This window comes from Poecilia reticulata, linkage group LG6 (assembly GCF_000633615.1).
Source record: "Poecilia reticulata strain Guanapo linkage group LG6, Guppy_female_1.0+MT, whole genome shotgun sequence".
In the NCBI taxonomy this organism is placed as follows: domain Eukaryota; kingdom Metazoa; phylum Chordata; class Actinopteri; order Cyprinodontiformes; family Poeciliidae; genus Poecilia; species Poecilia reticulata.
The window spans coordinates 8,615,306-8,629,965 of record NC_024336.1 but is presented as its reverse complement, the minus strand read 5'-3'; the positions used below and the strand labels follow the sequence as shown (position 1 = coordinate 8,629,965).

At 39.6% G+C, this 14,660-nt stretch overlaps 1 protein-coding gene across 4 annotated transcripts in view; it reads left to right on the top strand.

Annotated features, from left to right (window-relative positions):
- Positions 1 to 14,660, top strand: part of enpp2 (ectonucleotide pyrophosphatase/phosphodiesterase 2) — a 27,299-nt gene that overhangs the window by 1,049 nt on the left and 11,590 nt on the right. For all 4 annotated transcript variants that reach the window (XM_008411064.2, XM_008411067.2, XM_008411065.2 and 1 more), the window contains 13 exons: positions 4,411 to 4,566; positions 6,435 to 6,560; positions 7,452 to 7,512; positions 7,616 to 7,713; positions 8,104 to 8,183; positions 8,309 to 8,428; positions 9,082 to 9,137; positions 10,550 to 10,615; positions 11,187 to 11,259; positions 11,335 to 11,443; positions 12,838 to 12,963; positions 13,611 to 13,642; positions 13,759 to 13,886. In XM_008411064.2, coding sequence (XP_008409286.1) covers positions 4,411 to 4,566; positions 6,435 to 6,560; positions 7,452 to 7,512; positions 7,616 to 7,713; positions 8,104 to 8,183; positions 8,309 to 8,428; positions 9,082 to 9,137; positions 10,550 to 10,615; positions 11,187 to 11,259; positions 11,335 to 11,443; positions 12,838 to 12,963; positions 13,611 to 13,642; positions 13,759 to 13,886 — 1,231 coding nt within the window. The remainder of the gene's footprint in view (positions 1 to 4,410; positions 4,567 to 6,434; positions 6,561 to 7,451; positions 7,513 to 7,615; positions 7,714 to 8,103; positions 8,184 to 8,308; positions 8,429 to 9,081; positions 9,138 to 10,549; positions 10,616 to 11,186; positions 11,260 to 11,334; positions 11,444 to 12,837; positions 12,964 to 13,610; positions 13,643 to 13,758; positions 13,887 to 14,660) is intronic.

The following is a 14,660-nucleotide window of genomic DNA, read 5'->3' as shown; positions in this document are numbered from 1 at the left end:
GTGTGTGTGTGTGTGTGTGTGTGTGTGTGTGTGTGTGTGTGTGTGTGTGTGTGTGTGTGTGTAGAACGGAGCCTCCTCTGGGAATGTGTCATTGAAAAGTTTCCTTCCTGCTGCCTGTTAATGAGCCGCATGTGGCTGTGGACCCCATCATTACGATGAAGGAAAGGACATCAGCATGAGTTGACCACACGGGGACAGTTTTCAATCAGAGCTGTTAATAAAACAGCCTCAGCTCTCAGAAAGCCAAAATTCAACGGATCTTACAACGGTGAAAAAGTATTCACCACTTTAAAAATGTTAATGTTTCAGAACCAGAGTCGCATTTCCAAGGGTGTGGGCTCCTGGACTGTAGCCAGGTTTTATGGCCCTTCTTGCCAGACAAATTGCTCTACTAATTCTATAATACATTAGCAAGTAGTCATATGTATTGATGCATAATAGCAATAGCTTCATGTCGTTCCCCCCAAAATGCAGATAAAGTCCTAATTTCCAATTCTTGAATATTGCTTATATTCATCAAAATCCCAAGATTTTTAAACAATTCATCTATTATGGGCCCATGACTTTTATATAAAGTACAATGCAAAGTACACATTCAAAGTGTTTGGTGCCCTGGGCAACTGCCCTTGTTTGGATTAAGATTAAAACATGGAGGTAGATGGTGGAACAGATTTACTCTCCAGATGAATGAAAACATACATTCTGATATTTTTCTATTCATGACTTTAAACTTATGCACGGTAGGGTTGTGCTGCAGAACAGTTATCCAAAGCACATCAAGTCCATCTCCGAAACAAAAATATAAGAAGGTTCTGGAGTGACCTAGTCAAAGTCCAGTCTTTAACTGAGATCCTTTGTTATAACTAACAGTCTCAACTGACAACACTGAAGAACCCAGAAGAACAGCATGGTGGGTCTGGTTGCTGAGCAGTCAGTCCAGATTTGCTCCATTAAAGATGGAAACAAAAATATCAGTAGTTCTGTCTACAGCTACAAATACCCCATGTTTTCACCGCGGTCTGAACGGCCCAATTCAAAAAATAAAAATAAAAAATCTGATTTGTGCCTCTTCCATATGTGGTACCTAATCAGATGAATCCGATTGTTTATGTTACCTGACATGAGACATGCGTCATAATTCTGCACCAGCAGAAGCCAGACGTGGTAAATCTGGATGTAAACAATGGCTGAAATTATAATTATGAAATTATGAAAGAAGTGTGACACTGAGAACACTCTTGGCTCTGACTACACATCCAAACAGACTTCTCTACAGAGGCTTCAGGTAATGCTTCACTAAAGGCCGTTGTATTAGTTGTGCTTTCTTCTTCTAATTATTATTTATTCATAAGAACGATGACTTACTAGAAAAATAATCGAATTTTAGCAAAAAATCAGGATTGCGCATCAAGACCTGGTGATCAGTATAGTTTCCTTGACTGATGATCAACACTGGTGACGCTTTCATTGCACGTATGGTGCCATCTACTTACAGCAGGGGGCGCTATTACGTCCTATAAATACCAGTGTACGACTAAAAGGTTATAAAAAATATATTCTTTAGATTAGCTAGACTGGCTGGTGAAAGCATTTAAATAAATTTCTGAAAATAAATAAATAAATAAATACGTTTTTGTATTTATGATGAGCTCTAAGATGTAAAAAATATTAGTTTGTATGTTGAAATTAGGTGGTTTTCAAGTCCCTAAAAATTAAAAATAGGCTAATACCATACCAGGACTTTGTCATTGTTGGCATAATTTTTTTCTGAAAAAAATATAATTAATTAATTAAAAATAACATCTAACAGCGTCAGTCCAAGCTGGTTTCAGCTTGGACTGAAGACGTGAGATGAAAATCTAGCACTAGCCAGGCAGAGGCTCCCTGCTGCGTCTAAACTTGGTGGCAATAGGCTAAAACTAACATGGTTTTCTATGTTGCTATAAAAACATAAGAATTTAAGTCTGTAATCCTTCGTGTGTGAGGGAAAAATGTTCATGAAACCTGAGGTGGAGGATTATTCCTACTTTGGCTTGATCATGTCAGAAGTCATAGAAATCAAGTTTGTGGTTTGAAAGCATAAACTGAGAATAGCACAGAGGCCAGGCAGGTGGTGCTGCTGGGAAATGATGTTCTACCAGCTATTCAACATGTGAAGAGCTGAAAACAGAAAACCCACATTATCTACACACTGTGCTGCTTTATGGTTAATTTGATGAATTCATGTAAGTAATGTTGCAGCTGACTGTAATCTTAAAATCTTAAAACATCACAGCTGCAACTTTCTGAAACAAACTTTCTGAAGTTTGAATGATGGATCAACAGAAAGTATGAATGTAAAAATTTTACATATTTTTGCTTTTTTAATAAATATTAATATTTATTTTTCTGAAATATTCTGTTTAAGGAAGTTAAGTCAAGTTTTTATAGCACATTTCAGTAACAAGGCAGTTCGAAGTGCTGTACAAAAAACTGTAACCAATTATGAAACAAGCAATAAACATTACATTTTGTCAAACGCCTTCATCACAATCATCAAGCAAGTATACACCAAATATATCAGACCATACAAGTGTTATTGAATGAATAGCAGCTCTAACAGGTGGGTATTTAACCTTGATTTAAAAAGTAACTTAGTGTTTCAGAACTAAGTTACTGAGTTGAAACAGAAGCATAAAAACTGAATGCTGCTTCTGGTTCTGGAGATGCAGAGGAAGGTTGATCAACATTAACTCATTAATGTAAAGCCGTTCTGTGGTTTATAATCTTCTCTATTCTCTCAGTGGAAGGACTTTAGAACTAGGGTTGTGTGCTCTGTCTTCCTGGTTTTAGTGAAAACGTGAACAGAAAGCGATACATTTTCACTTGAGACACACAAACATCAGTTACCACGACAACCCTGGCTGTTTTCATTAGATGGGTCCTGAAAACGCAAGCAACATGCGGTCAGACGGGACCTGCAGCTTCGCACACATTTCTCCTACACAGTTGGCTGACTTCAGGATGAGGAGTGTGTGCCAGTGCAAACGAAGCGAGGGAGTGGAGCACGGCGGGGAGTTTACAGCAGATCTCTGTGAGCCGGGGGAAGCTGTGATTGGTCGACTCATGTTCCCTCACAGAGACAGAGTGTATTATGCTGATCGGCCTACAGTCAGCATAAGGAGAGCATTGGAGTTCATTCTCCACCCCTTATTCCTCCAACTCTGTCCACTTCAAACCAAGACAGACTTTAATCAAACATTGGCACTATGATTTTATTCCCATGATTCCCCAACCAAACACATCATCCAGTGCCCAGTTCTGCTCTAAATTCTGTTTCTTTTATCAATCTTCACCTCAGCATGTGTTTGTACATCTAGCATAATCATTGTCACAACTATCAGGAAATAATAAAATACACGACCTAGCAAACACAATGGTGTGAAAAAGTATTTACCTGCTTACAGATTTCATGTTTAAGATCATCAAGACAAGATAATCTGAGCAAATTTCAAATATAGCTTTCAAATAATGATTTAATTAATTATAGCAATCCAAAGCAATCTGGCCCTCTGGTAAAGTGGAACTGCACAATTGTTAAATCCTTAATAATTATTCAGTATTCAGTATTAATAAGCACATGCAGGTCAGTTCTAAAAGTAACGCACCAGGCCTCAATGTAAAGACATTAAGGAATAGATGAGAAGCTAAGTTGTAGCTTTAGCGTAGCATCTTACCTCAATGAGCTTCTTCGCAGCAGTTTGCTTCTACAGTATTGTTCTCTTCAACCTTTTGAGGAAAGAGATTCATTTAGCACAATTTGGAATAAGGCTATGAGATAACAAAACATGGAAAATCTGTAAAAGCGTTGCTTGAGTTTTCAGAACAACGTCAGCTGACAGAGCATCCAAACTTCAGAACTAGAACTAGAAAACTCCTGAAAACTGGAGCTTTCTCCACAGACCTGACCTTAAAACTCATCATTAGTTCTTTATGTATAAACTGTGCAGCAGTGTGGCTTCTGTCATTATAACAGCAGCCAATAACAGCACTGTACACCTCTGCAGCAGAACTTCTTGACATAAGTATTTGACCACTTGGAGAGGTCAAGGGGTCACACTGAGAACTGAACACCCCCGATCTGATCAGTAAGTATGGATAAAAGATGGGCCAGTGTCATCAGAGCAAATGATGCCAACCAATCCCTGATGCAGGAGAACACTGTAAAATTTACAGCTTTTATTCCATCTTACAATATGCTCCTGTGTGAAACAGGAGCATAAAAAAATGACACTTCACAAATGTGACAGGACTTGATGTTCCACCAGATGCACTTCATTTCATCTCGTTCATATCCGTGGAAGACGTGGATGACGAAGACAACATGAGGTTTAGATATTCTTCCTGAAGCTCTGTTTCTCTTGTCGGCAGTTCGCTCCGGGTCACACTACGTACCGACCTCCGGCTCCTGCAGGAACAGATGTTATGAGCTGGTGGAGGCCGAGCCCCCAAACTGTCGCTGTGACAACCTGTGTAAGACTTATAACAGCTGCTGCTCTGACTTCAACCAGCTCTGCCTCCGGACAGGTACGGCAACACAAACATGCCTTCATTCTAACCTGTGACACCTCAAGACCATATCACTCCTGCATTGTTCCTCTCATCTCTCTGCTGGGTCTCACAGAGCTGTCACAGTCTGTCCTCATCACCTGGTATTTAAAGTTTCTAGTTATTGGAGTACTGGGGTACTGCCAGGGAAACACGGAAAGAGGGGTTGTTTTCCAACAGAAAGTTATCCTGGATGCTGGAGTACTTTGTAAAAAAAGTAGAGTTAACAGAAGTATTAGCTACATAAAGCATCTTTTCCATTGTGAAGTCTCACCAGTTACTGTCTGGTTTAATTAAAGCCACATTGGGTGTGTTTCCATTGGTAATGTGTTCCTCACCATGTGGGGGTGAACCTGGACAGGAACGTGGGAGGGGGATGTGGAAATTTGTACCATGAGTGTACAGGAGCTATAGTTGATGCTCCGATGATGTCGTTTGTGTGTGTGTTGCGATGAGTGGCGAGTTTCTCAGAAATCTCTCGGTATATTTGGGTCTTGCGGGTTGCCCAGTCCAGCTGACACTGAATGAGGTCTAAAAAGGTTTGAACCTTGAAGTTTGACAATGGAATGATCTATTTGCAGTTTCCTGTCTCACCAACAGCTACAGTTCTTATTGCAGATTGAAAACGTTAGTTGAGACGTTATCAGTGATGTAAATCCACCGGTCAATCCATAAATGTGGTCTGCTGCCAATCTAATTACTTGTGAGCAATACCCAGCCAGGTCTGGCTTCTATCATATGAGATGGTTGCAAAAAATTGGCGACGATTCTGAAAACACAGCTGAGATCATCCAGCCGCAGTTTATGTCTGCTTATCCCTGCCAGGTCAGATAATCTGGTTCCTGCCTCCAGGTCATGAGGTGAGAGGTGAGGCTCACCTTGGAAAGGTTGCCAGGGAAACACGGGGACACCGAAAAAACATTCATACTGACAAAAGGGCAATTAAAGAGTATAGTTCATTAGCAGTCATGTCTTTATACTGTGGGAGGAACCAGGGCACCCACACAAATCCCACATATGATCAGAGAAAATATGCAAACTGTACAGAAAGTACTGATTCTTGCACCACGCAGCCTCCACTCAGCAGAGCTGATCATTAAAATCCATTTCAGTTTTCATGTCTGCCTGTTTTAAAGCATGTAGCTGCTTTCCGTCTTGACCTTCCAATACCGCACCATTTTATTTGCGTGCATAAAAACTGGAGGCCCTTTCATTCATCAGTCATCCGTTTGAAGCAAGATTTACAGCATTTCTGATCGAAATGTTTCAGTTATTGAAAGACTATGATTTTTCTGAAGCAGTGCATAAAATCATAGCAACAAATAACAGAGTTTGAAAGAGGAACATTTGTTCAGCAGAGATGTAATCTCTAAATAGTTTTTAACATGAAAGAATTATTCATTATAGAAATAACAGAAAACTATCAAGCTGATGGTTCAGCTGCATGAGCTGGAAGAGCGAGCTGCGCTTAATGATGCTGAAACAGGTTTGCTGTTTTTTCTCTCTCTCTCTCTGCTGTGTCAACATTTCCCCCAAGCTACTTCCAGCACTGGTGGTCTGATTTTATGCTCCCTCCTTCAGCCTGGTGGTCTTTGGCTCACTACTGATTGGCCACTTTAATCCTGCATGTGCCTTAAATCCATGATGTAATTTTCCCTGACAGTGTCACATCCCAAGTAAAAGCTCTGTTCAAAAGGAAAACTCTTTAAGCCCAGCCACACTGCCCCCACCCAATGCCACCGTGGTGTCGTGCTTTTCATGATAATCTCTAAGATTAGTTAGAACTCCATAAAGGTTGTTGAGTCAGCAGTTTTCCCTTCTTGCTTCCTGTTCCTCGTTGCGTACAGAAGGAGGTTATGAATGCAGCAGGGATCGATGCGGCGAGACCCGGAGCGAACAGCACGCCTGCCACTGCTCTGATGACTGCCTCGCCAGGGGAGACTGCTGCACCAACTACAGGAAGCTGTGCAGAGGTTTGGGGCGTCCGCCTTACCTAAAAAACAACAAAAAAATGTTTTTAGATGATGATTAAATGCTGTCAGAGAAAACTACACCAGCCTTTCTGAAAAAGTAATTACTCCCTAAGCCACTCTCGGCAGCAGCTGTTGTCAAGTCTGTGATCGGGATGCGCGATATATCGGCATCAACATCGGTATCGGCTGATGTTAGATATTTTTTAAAGGGGCAATATTATGTGTTTTCCAATCACACAGTGCTATTTTATAGCACAATCAATAGATATGTTAACTTCAGATGTTATAAATGTGCTATTTATATCAGATATGACTTCTTGTGGTTCTCTGGAATCCCAAAACCTCAGAAAAGGCTTCATCGCCCATTCCAGACTGATCGATGTCAGAGAATTTGTTTCTTTTCTGTTTTTGACTTTTTTCAATCAGGGCATGATTTGTTGTTGTTAGAGATCTTATAGCCTACTTCATGTTGTTAGACATGGTCTGTTGAAGGGAATACTTGGTTCTACTGGACGGGTCAGACCTGGGTGGGATTTGTAAATCCTCAGCTTTACAAAAATGTAATCAATTATAGTTAATTCTTCATTTAACAACTTGATTGGACCCTTTTCTCCTTAAAGAAAGTTGAAAGCTTGTTAAATATTGGTGTCATTCACTGAAATCATGAAAAAAAACAAATCAATTGAAGTGGCTTTGAATTTGATTTTGAACTTACTCATGATATGTCTGTCTAACAAGAAATATTTATTTGGGGAAAAAAGCTTAAAAAGTGTTTAATGGGGCAAATACCTGTTCCCTGCAGTAGTTGCTTAACTTATTAAAGTTGAGGAATGTTTCGGCTGTCTGGAATGTGCTGCTGCCGCGTTTCACCTCCCTTTCGGATCCCTTCAGGAGACACTTCCTGGCTGCAGGATGAATGTGAGGAAATCAGGAGCCCAGAGTGTCCTGCTGGGTATGTTTAATCTTTGAAACCTGTGCAGTGTAGAAGAGAGGGTTGAGATTACAATAGCCTGACGAAGTTTTACCCTTCAAATTCCGTTTTGTTCCGTGTGCAGGTTTGCGCGCCCACCTCTCATCATACTGTCTGTGGATGGGTTCAGAGCGTCTTACATGAAGAGGGGCAGCTCCATCATACCCAACATTGAAAAACTCCGTGAGTTAGCATATTTTTTAGTAGGGACGATATTGTCGGCACAACCAAATCTCTCTTAGCTGAATCAACTGGTTTTTATTATGAATGTGCAGTGCAGGAAGTTTCCCTTGCTTGATGCTGGAAAATTTACTGAGAGACTAGATAACCTGCTTTTTACAAAAAATAAATCTGTCCGTTCCCTGCATTTTATTTATTTATTTTTTTTTCTTGTATTTTAATTGATTGGTGGGCAACCAATTCCTACTAATAATTATTCTATAATGCATAAAAGCAGTTGCCTTTAAACAGAATTTTGTGTTTTGTACATTGTGTTAAATCCATGGCTGACTGTTTACTAACAGTCAGCCATGACTGTTAATATCAGAAAATGTTAAAATTGTTATTCTTTAGGAACATGTGGAACCCACGCTCCTTACATGAGGCCTGTTTATCCTTCCAAAACCTTCCCTAACCTCTATTCCATAGCAACAGTGAGTACGGTTTCAGTTTATCCTTACAAATATTAATATCTGCACAGCATAATACTTAGTTGGTTTTTAAATAAGTAAATAAAACAGCTGGTATGACTGATATATGACCAACCGTTTCATTTAAGGGTCTCTATCCGGAGTCTCATGGCATCGTTGGAAACTCCATGTATGACCCAACATTTAATGCAACATTCAACCTGAGGAGCAGAGAAAAGCTGAGCCACCGCTGGTGGGGAGGACAACCAGTAAGTCCCTGCAGAGGCCCAGCATTTGTCTTTAGGGTCAACTGAGTCTAAACACATTTAGACTCAGTTGATCCTTCACATTTGTAAAGATGTGTAAAGATAACAGATGGTTAGTGGTTGTTATAGCAACACTTTACTGCTGCTCTGTAGCAGTGGTCATCCTGTGCGCTGGATATATGGTTCCCCGTCAGCAACCAAAACATATAGACCTCTGCTCCGTGTCACATCATATTTACTCCCCAGGGAAACAGAAAGTTGTGAATTAGTAATTAGAAGTTGCTGATGAGATTAAACAAGCAAACAAAATAAATGTTTTTGTTACTTTGTTATATGGGATTTTTTGTTTTCTCCACTCAACAAATGTCCTCAACTTAAAACTTGGATGTTTCTCAGTTTTTCAGTTTGATATTGTAATTCTGTTTCTAAAAATGAATTAATTTTCAGCTTTTTGCACATATTTATCAGGGGAGCCAATAAATGTGTCTGTAACAACTTGAAAAAATGCTCTTACATAAAAAATAATGGACACAAATTTGGGAGAAATATAGATCTGAAAAAATGAATTGTTCTAATAAAACAGTTATTAGCTTCCTCTTAACACTTTTATATCAGTTGAAACATCTTAATAATTAACCGAGAGTTTCTTTGTTCAGATCTGGATCACTGCCCTCAGACAGGGACTGAAAGCTGCCACCTTCTTCTGGCCCGTGTAAGTTCACACATAAACACGTCACCACGGAGTTTTACATGGAGATATTCACAGGCTTTCGATGATTCTGTTCCATAGCTAGCCCTTAGTGGCTAATGAAACACATCCACAGTTTTATCACTTAGCAAATCTGTTATTTGTCTAAATGAGAAAAGCTTCACCACATTCTGTCAATCAGGTTTTACTTGATGATTTTCACCAGAGTTGCACAATATATTGCTGATATTTGGTTATCGCAATATTAGTTTGTGCAATATTCAGGTTGCCAAGCACTGTTAGGAGTGCAATAATTGTTGGCTAATATATTCACTTGCATGTTGAACTTGCATTTTACACATGAATGTGATCTTAGCTTGTTGGACAGAGACTAATGGCTGCAGATGTTCACATTGAACACTAATGATATTACCCACAATGCTAAAGGTCAAAGAGTGATGCCTGCACAGACGAGGAAGAAAATAAGCACATATCACAATTGTTATCATCATTGCACTATTTTCTAAAATTATGCAGCCCTAATTTCTACATCCTTCAACAGATTTTACATTAAAATGATGAAATGACTGACTGTAGATTTCTCACCACATAATTACTAATATATCACAGTGTTCCAACAGTGCAGTGATCCAAAACACTCATAAAAAAGCAGAAACTTCTGGAATGGCCCTGACTGCAAACATAAAATGTTTTTGGACTGTGATTAAAAACCCGGTCACTAACAGAAAGCCAATCAGCTAATAAGAACTCCAACAATTCTACCAGGAATAATGTTCAAATATCCAAAAACCCAAGCAGATATTTATCTTCTCAAATATACTGCCAGACTAATGCCTTGTTGATGGCTACAAAAAGCAAAACGTTGAGGACTGATGGTTGACAGCTGGAGACTGTATGAGAGCCAGGAACTTGGCCGGGGCCCAAGAAACTTCACACAGGCAACTTTGGCCTGAAAGCCAGAACAACCCAAGTTAGGATCGTTCAAACCTTAATGTGTTTGAGCAGTATGTGTTTTCCAGGCACGCACATAGTGGCGTTTTATAGCACAATCAAGTAACTATGTTACCTTCATTTGTTCTAAAATGCTAATGATATTAAAAATGATGATGATTTTGAAGACATTAATAAATACATTTCTTCTGACATATTCTTTTGTTTTACTGGCATTTAACACTGGAAAATACTTTTCAGTTTTGAGAAAATCAGCTGAGTGAATTCATCCCTTCTCTTGGACAAACATCAAAGCGTGAGCTTTTATTGAGATCAGGATTTTTTTCCTGCAAAGTTGAAACTGACGTAAAATGTAATAATTAAAAAATGTTTTGTTTTCCCTAAATGTTGCCCCCTCATAGCTTTAGAATTAATGTCAGAATGTGGAGGCTTTAACAGCAGAATGTGTTTCTGTCCGTTTGTAGGGCCATTCCTTTGGAGAGGAGGATCCTGACTTTGCTGCAGTGGCTCCATCTCCCTGAAGGAGAGAGGTGATCACATTCACACATATGTTTCTCTGGTCATACTTTCCTCTCACTGAAACAATCCTAGTTCACATTTTTGTCCTGTCTTTGCTTTTTAGTCTCTCTCAGGAGTTACTGATCATCAGTCAACCTAGGCCTATGTAAAAAAGTAATCACTCTCTAAACCTGACAGTGTTACTCCAGTTTGTTCATGTTCAAAGTTCCCCACTTACACATTCCAAGTTCAAAACATCATTCTGAACTAGTTCTTACATAAGTAATTTATCGTTTCTTTAGATTTGGCAGTAATCAGGCCTGAGCTACAGGTTGGTGAAATTAAGCAAAAAGAATAAATCATATTTGTAGTTACTTCATGATTTAATAATTTGGTCAATAACTTCTTAACATAGAGCCAGGTTGGTTTGGAGAACAAACCTGATGAATGAAATAATAATTTGCAAACAGTTCTTAAGCATGTCTGACACAACATAGCCCATCTTCTGCTCAGGATTAGATCCACTTCTAAGCCAATAGTATTAACTTTATATAGGACACCACAAGTTCAGTTAACACACATTTCACCTGTATTCTGTTTCAGGCCCTATGTTTATGCCATGCACTCTGAGCAACCAGACACTTATGGACACAAAGTGGGCCCAATGAGTGCAGACGTGAGTACGTTTGTTCCAGGAGATTCTGATCCTGAGTGGGTTTGGTCGCTCACAGCTTCCTTTATCCTCTTCCAGCTTAACAATCCTCTGAGGGCGATTGATAGGATTGTGGGCCAGCTGATGGATGGACTCAAACAGATGAAACTACACCGATGTGTCAACATCATCCTGGTGGGAGACCACGGTACAGACACAGGCTCTGAGTCCAAACCGTCATCTCAAATTCTGATTGTTCATCTTTTTATTTATGACTTTAGCTGAAGAGCTTCTAATTTGATCAGCTTAAAAACATCTATTTGAGGCCCTGCTTGGCATCTATAGACAAGCAAGGACTCAAATGTTGTTTCAGGTGTTTTTTTCTATAACTAGCAGCCCAGTAGACACGGTATGGTTGGGTTACCACATTGAAACCGGAGCCTTTGTGTTCCCCTCCTCGCCTGCGGTGGTCCCCAGAGAGCCACGCTCGTCCTGTCTGTCTCCTGAACTCAGCAGCTCATGATGTTTTCAGCTTCGTGTGGCACTACTCTACTGTACGGTTCAGCTCCACAGCCTCCATTTTCCTGATTAGCTTGAAATTATTACAGAAAATTAATGTTTCTGTCACAGCTTTTAACTCGTTATGCGGATGGCTATGCAAGCCTTTGTTTTGGTTGTGCTTACCCACAAAGCTCTGTGGTTTATTCTGCGACCTGCAGTTGGTTTACTTGAATAGGACCAAGACCTGTATCTTTATGTGGACCAGAGTTAAAGTGTACATTAAGATCAACTCAACTGATCTGGACTTTTTGAACAAACGGTCCAGAATTTGATTGAACAGGGATGGTCTAAATGCATCTGATTGGGAGATAATTTCTCCAGAAATAATTTTTAATTTCTGGAGAAGTAAAAAATCATTTCTCCAGAGAAGAAGAAATGAACTGCCATGGATTGGGCTTGTGTCTCCAAGAAAGCAGCAGGCTTCCTCCTACTTCTGCCCATGAATATAAAGAATGGGAACAAAATGTTTTCCAAGGAAAAACTTAGTCACGATCGGTGGATTTTCCAGCATGATGGAGCTCAGTGTCACATGGCTAAAGTTATAACAGAGTGGCTCAAAGGTTGAAAATTTGGATCTGTGGTGTGGAAACTCCATAAATCCATAAATCAGTGGAAACTCAGTAAATCTTGTGTAGAAGAAACACAAGACAACAAACTGGAGCCAAGTCCAAGAACTCAGAAGACCAGAACGGATCGCCATCAGTCAGGAGTTTGGTGCAGATGATGATATTCAACACTTCAGAGACAATTCCAGAAGACAGGAAGGACTAACATCAACACTGGAAACAATGTCTTTGAAACTTATATTTGTGTCAGTTTCCACAGTGATGCTGCTGGTTGATTACAAACAATGATTGGTAGAATAAAGTGGGTCAGCCAATAGGAGAATCATTCTGTCAGTGAATGTACTGAGTAGGATGAACTCCAGCCTACAGACTTTTCAGAAATGGAAAGCAAGAATCCAATTAGATGATTTCCATCATTGAAAAGTTTGTTTCCTTCAGAGTTTCACATCAACCTTCTCCTCCTGCCATGTTTCAGGTATGGAAGAGGCTCACTGTGATCGCACAGAGTTCCTCAGTAACTACTTGACCACTGTTGATGACGTCATCCTCATCCCTGGGTCTCTTGGCAGAATACGCTCCAGATATCCCAGCAACCCCAAATGTGAGTGAAAATTCTGTTCTCTCTGCTTTAAAGAAATAAAACGCACCACACATGAACTGCTGTAAATAACTGATAAATTAGGGATCTTTTCCTATCTTGTTTTATCTGAAATTCTGATGATGATGCTTAGAGAAACTGTGATGAAGAAAAGCGACTATCTAAATTCTTCCTACAATGTACTTCAGATGCATTGTTACAAGGAGCCGAGGAACAAACAGGCTCATGACTGAGCAAAGACTAAAGGAAACAGTTCTGTCCTGATCTCTGACTGTACATTCAGCCTTCAGCAGAAACATTGTTCCATTTTTCACCAGATTTGTCTCGTTCCATTTATCTCAGCGGGTTTGGGTCAACCTACCCCCATCAGGCCGTCACTAAGCCTAAATCATAAAAGCACAAGAAATAACTTCTCAGACTGCATTTAAAGGAAAAGTGCCAGTATTTTTCCACATAATACATCACAGAAAAAAACAAACAAACAAGTGTCCCTTATGGTCTTTTAGAACATACGATGGACTTGTCAACCAGCCAAGCGTATTTAGAATGAAAGGATGTAAAGATGAAGCCAACATTTCAAACTTACTCTTCTCATCTCCATTTCTCGGAAACTCCAACAATTTGTGTGATCACATGTTTTCTTTTTTCAGATGACCCCAAGGCTGTTGTTGCAAATCTAACAGTGAGTAAAATGTTTGTTCAGAATATGAAGGTCTGAAATGAGGAAGTGGAAATGCATGTAGTTTGATTTCTTCTTTGATATGTGGTGATGCATCATTTAAATGATTTCTTCAACAGTGTAAGAAGGCAGAGCAACACTTTAAGCCCTACCTGAAGCAGCACCTGCCTAAGAGACTGCACTACGCCAACAATCGGCGTATTGAAGACATCCACCTGCTGGTGGAGAGGAAGTGGCATGTGGCCAGGTACGATGGCCGAACTACTGCAGCAGCTGCACTTGATATTCAGTCTTAACTTTATTATTAGTAAAGACTTAATTTACATGCACAAAAACAATGATCCTGAAGATTGTTTTACATGATGTACTGCAAGGTGTAAACTTTTTGTCACCTAAGTTAAATTCATCAAATCAAAAGTTATCGTGGTTCCGAAACAATGGGTTTAGTTTTTTAACAAAACACCAGCTCACCTTAAATTCTTTAAGTAGTTGCTTAGTGCTAGATTACCTTAATCTAGTGTAAGATAAACTAAACTAGATTAAACTAAATTAAGATATGCAAAGCTAAAGTGAACTGAATTAAGTTCACTAAACTATGCTAATCTAAACTAAGCTACGCTAAACTTAGCTATGCTAAACTAAGCTAAGCTAAACTAAGCCAAACTAAGCCAGCCTAATCAAAGCTAAACTAAACTAGATTACCTAATTAAACTAAGACAAGCTAAACTGAACTGAATTAAGTTAACTAAACTACACTAACCTTAAGTAAACTAAAATAAATTGAACTTATGTAAAGTGAACTGAGTCTCGTGATGTTGACCTGTAGGAGGTTTCCACACAGCAGACGGTGTAAAGTCAGCACCACAGCTACCTTTACTGGTCTTGGTTGTTGACATTCTGTCTGTTGGTTTCCCCCACTGAAGTGCACAGCAGCTAGATGAAAGAAATCTTTATGGTTTCTGTGCAGCTCCCTTCCACAGACGGGCTAATCGTTGGCACCAGGGCTGTGAGCAGAGTGTTA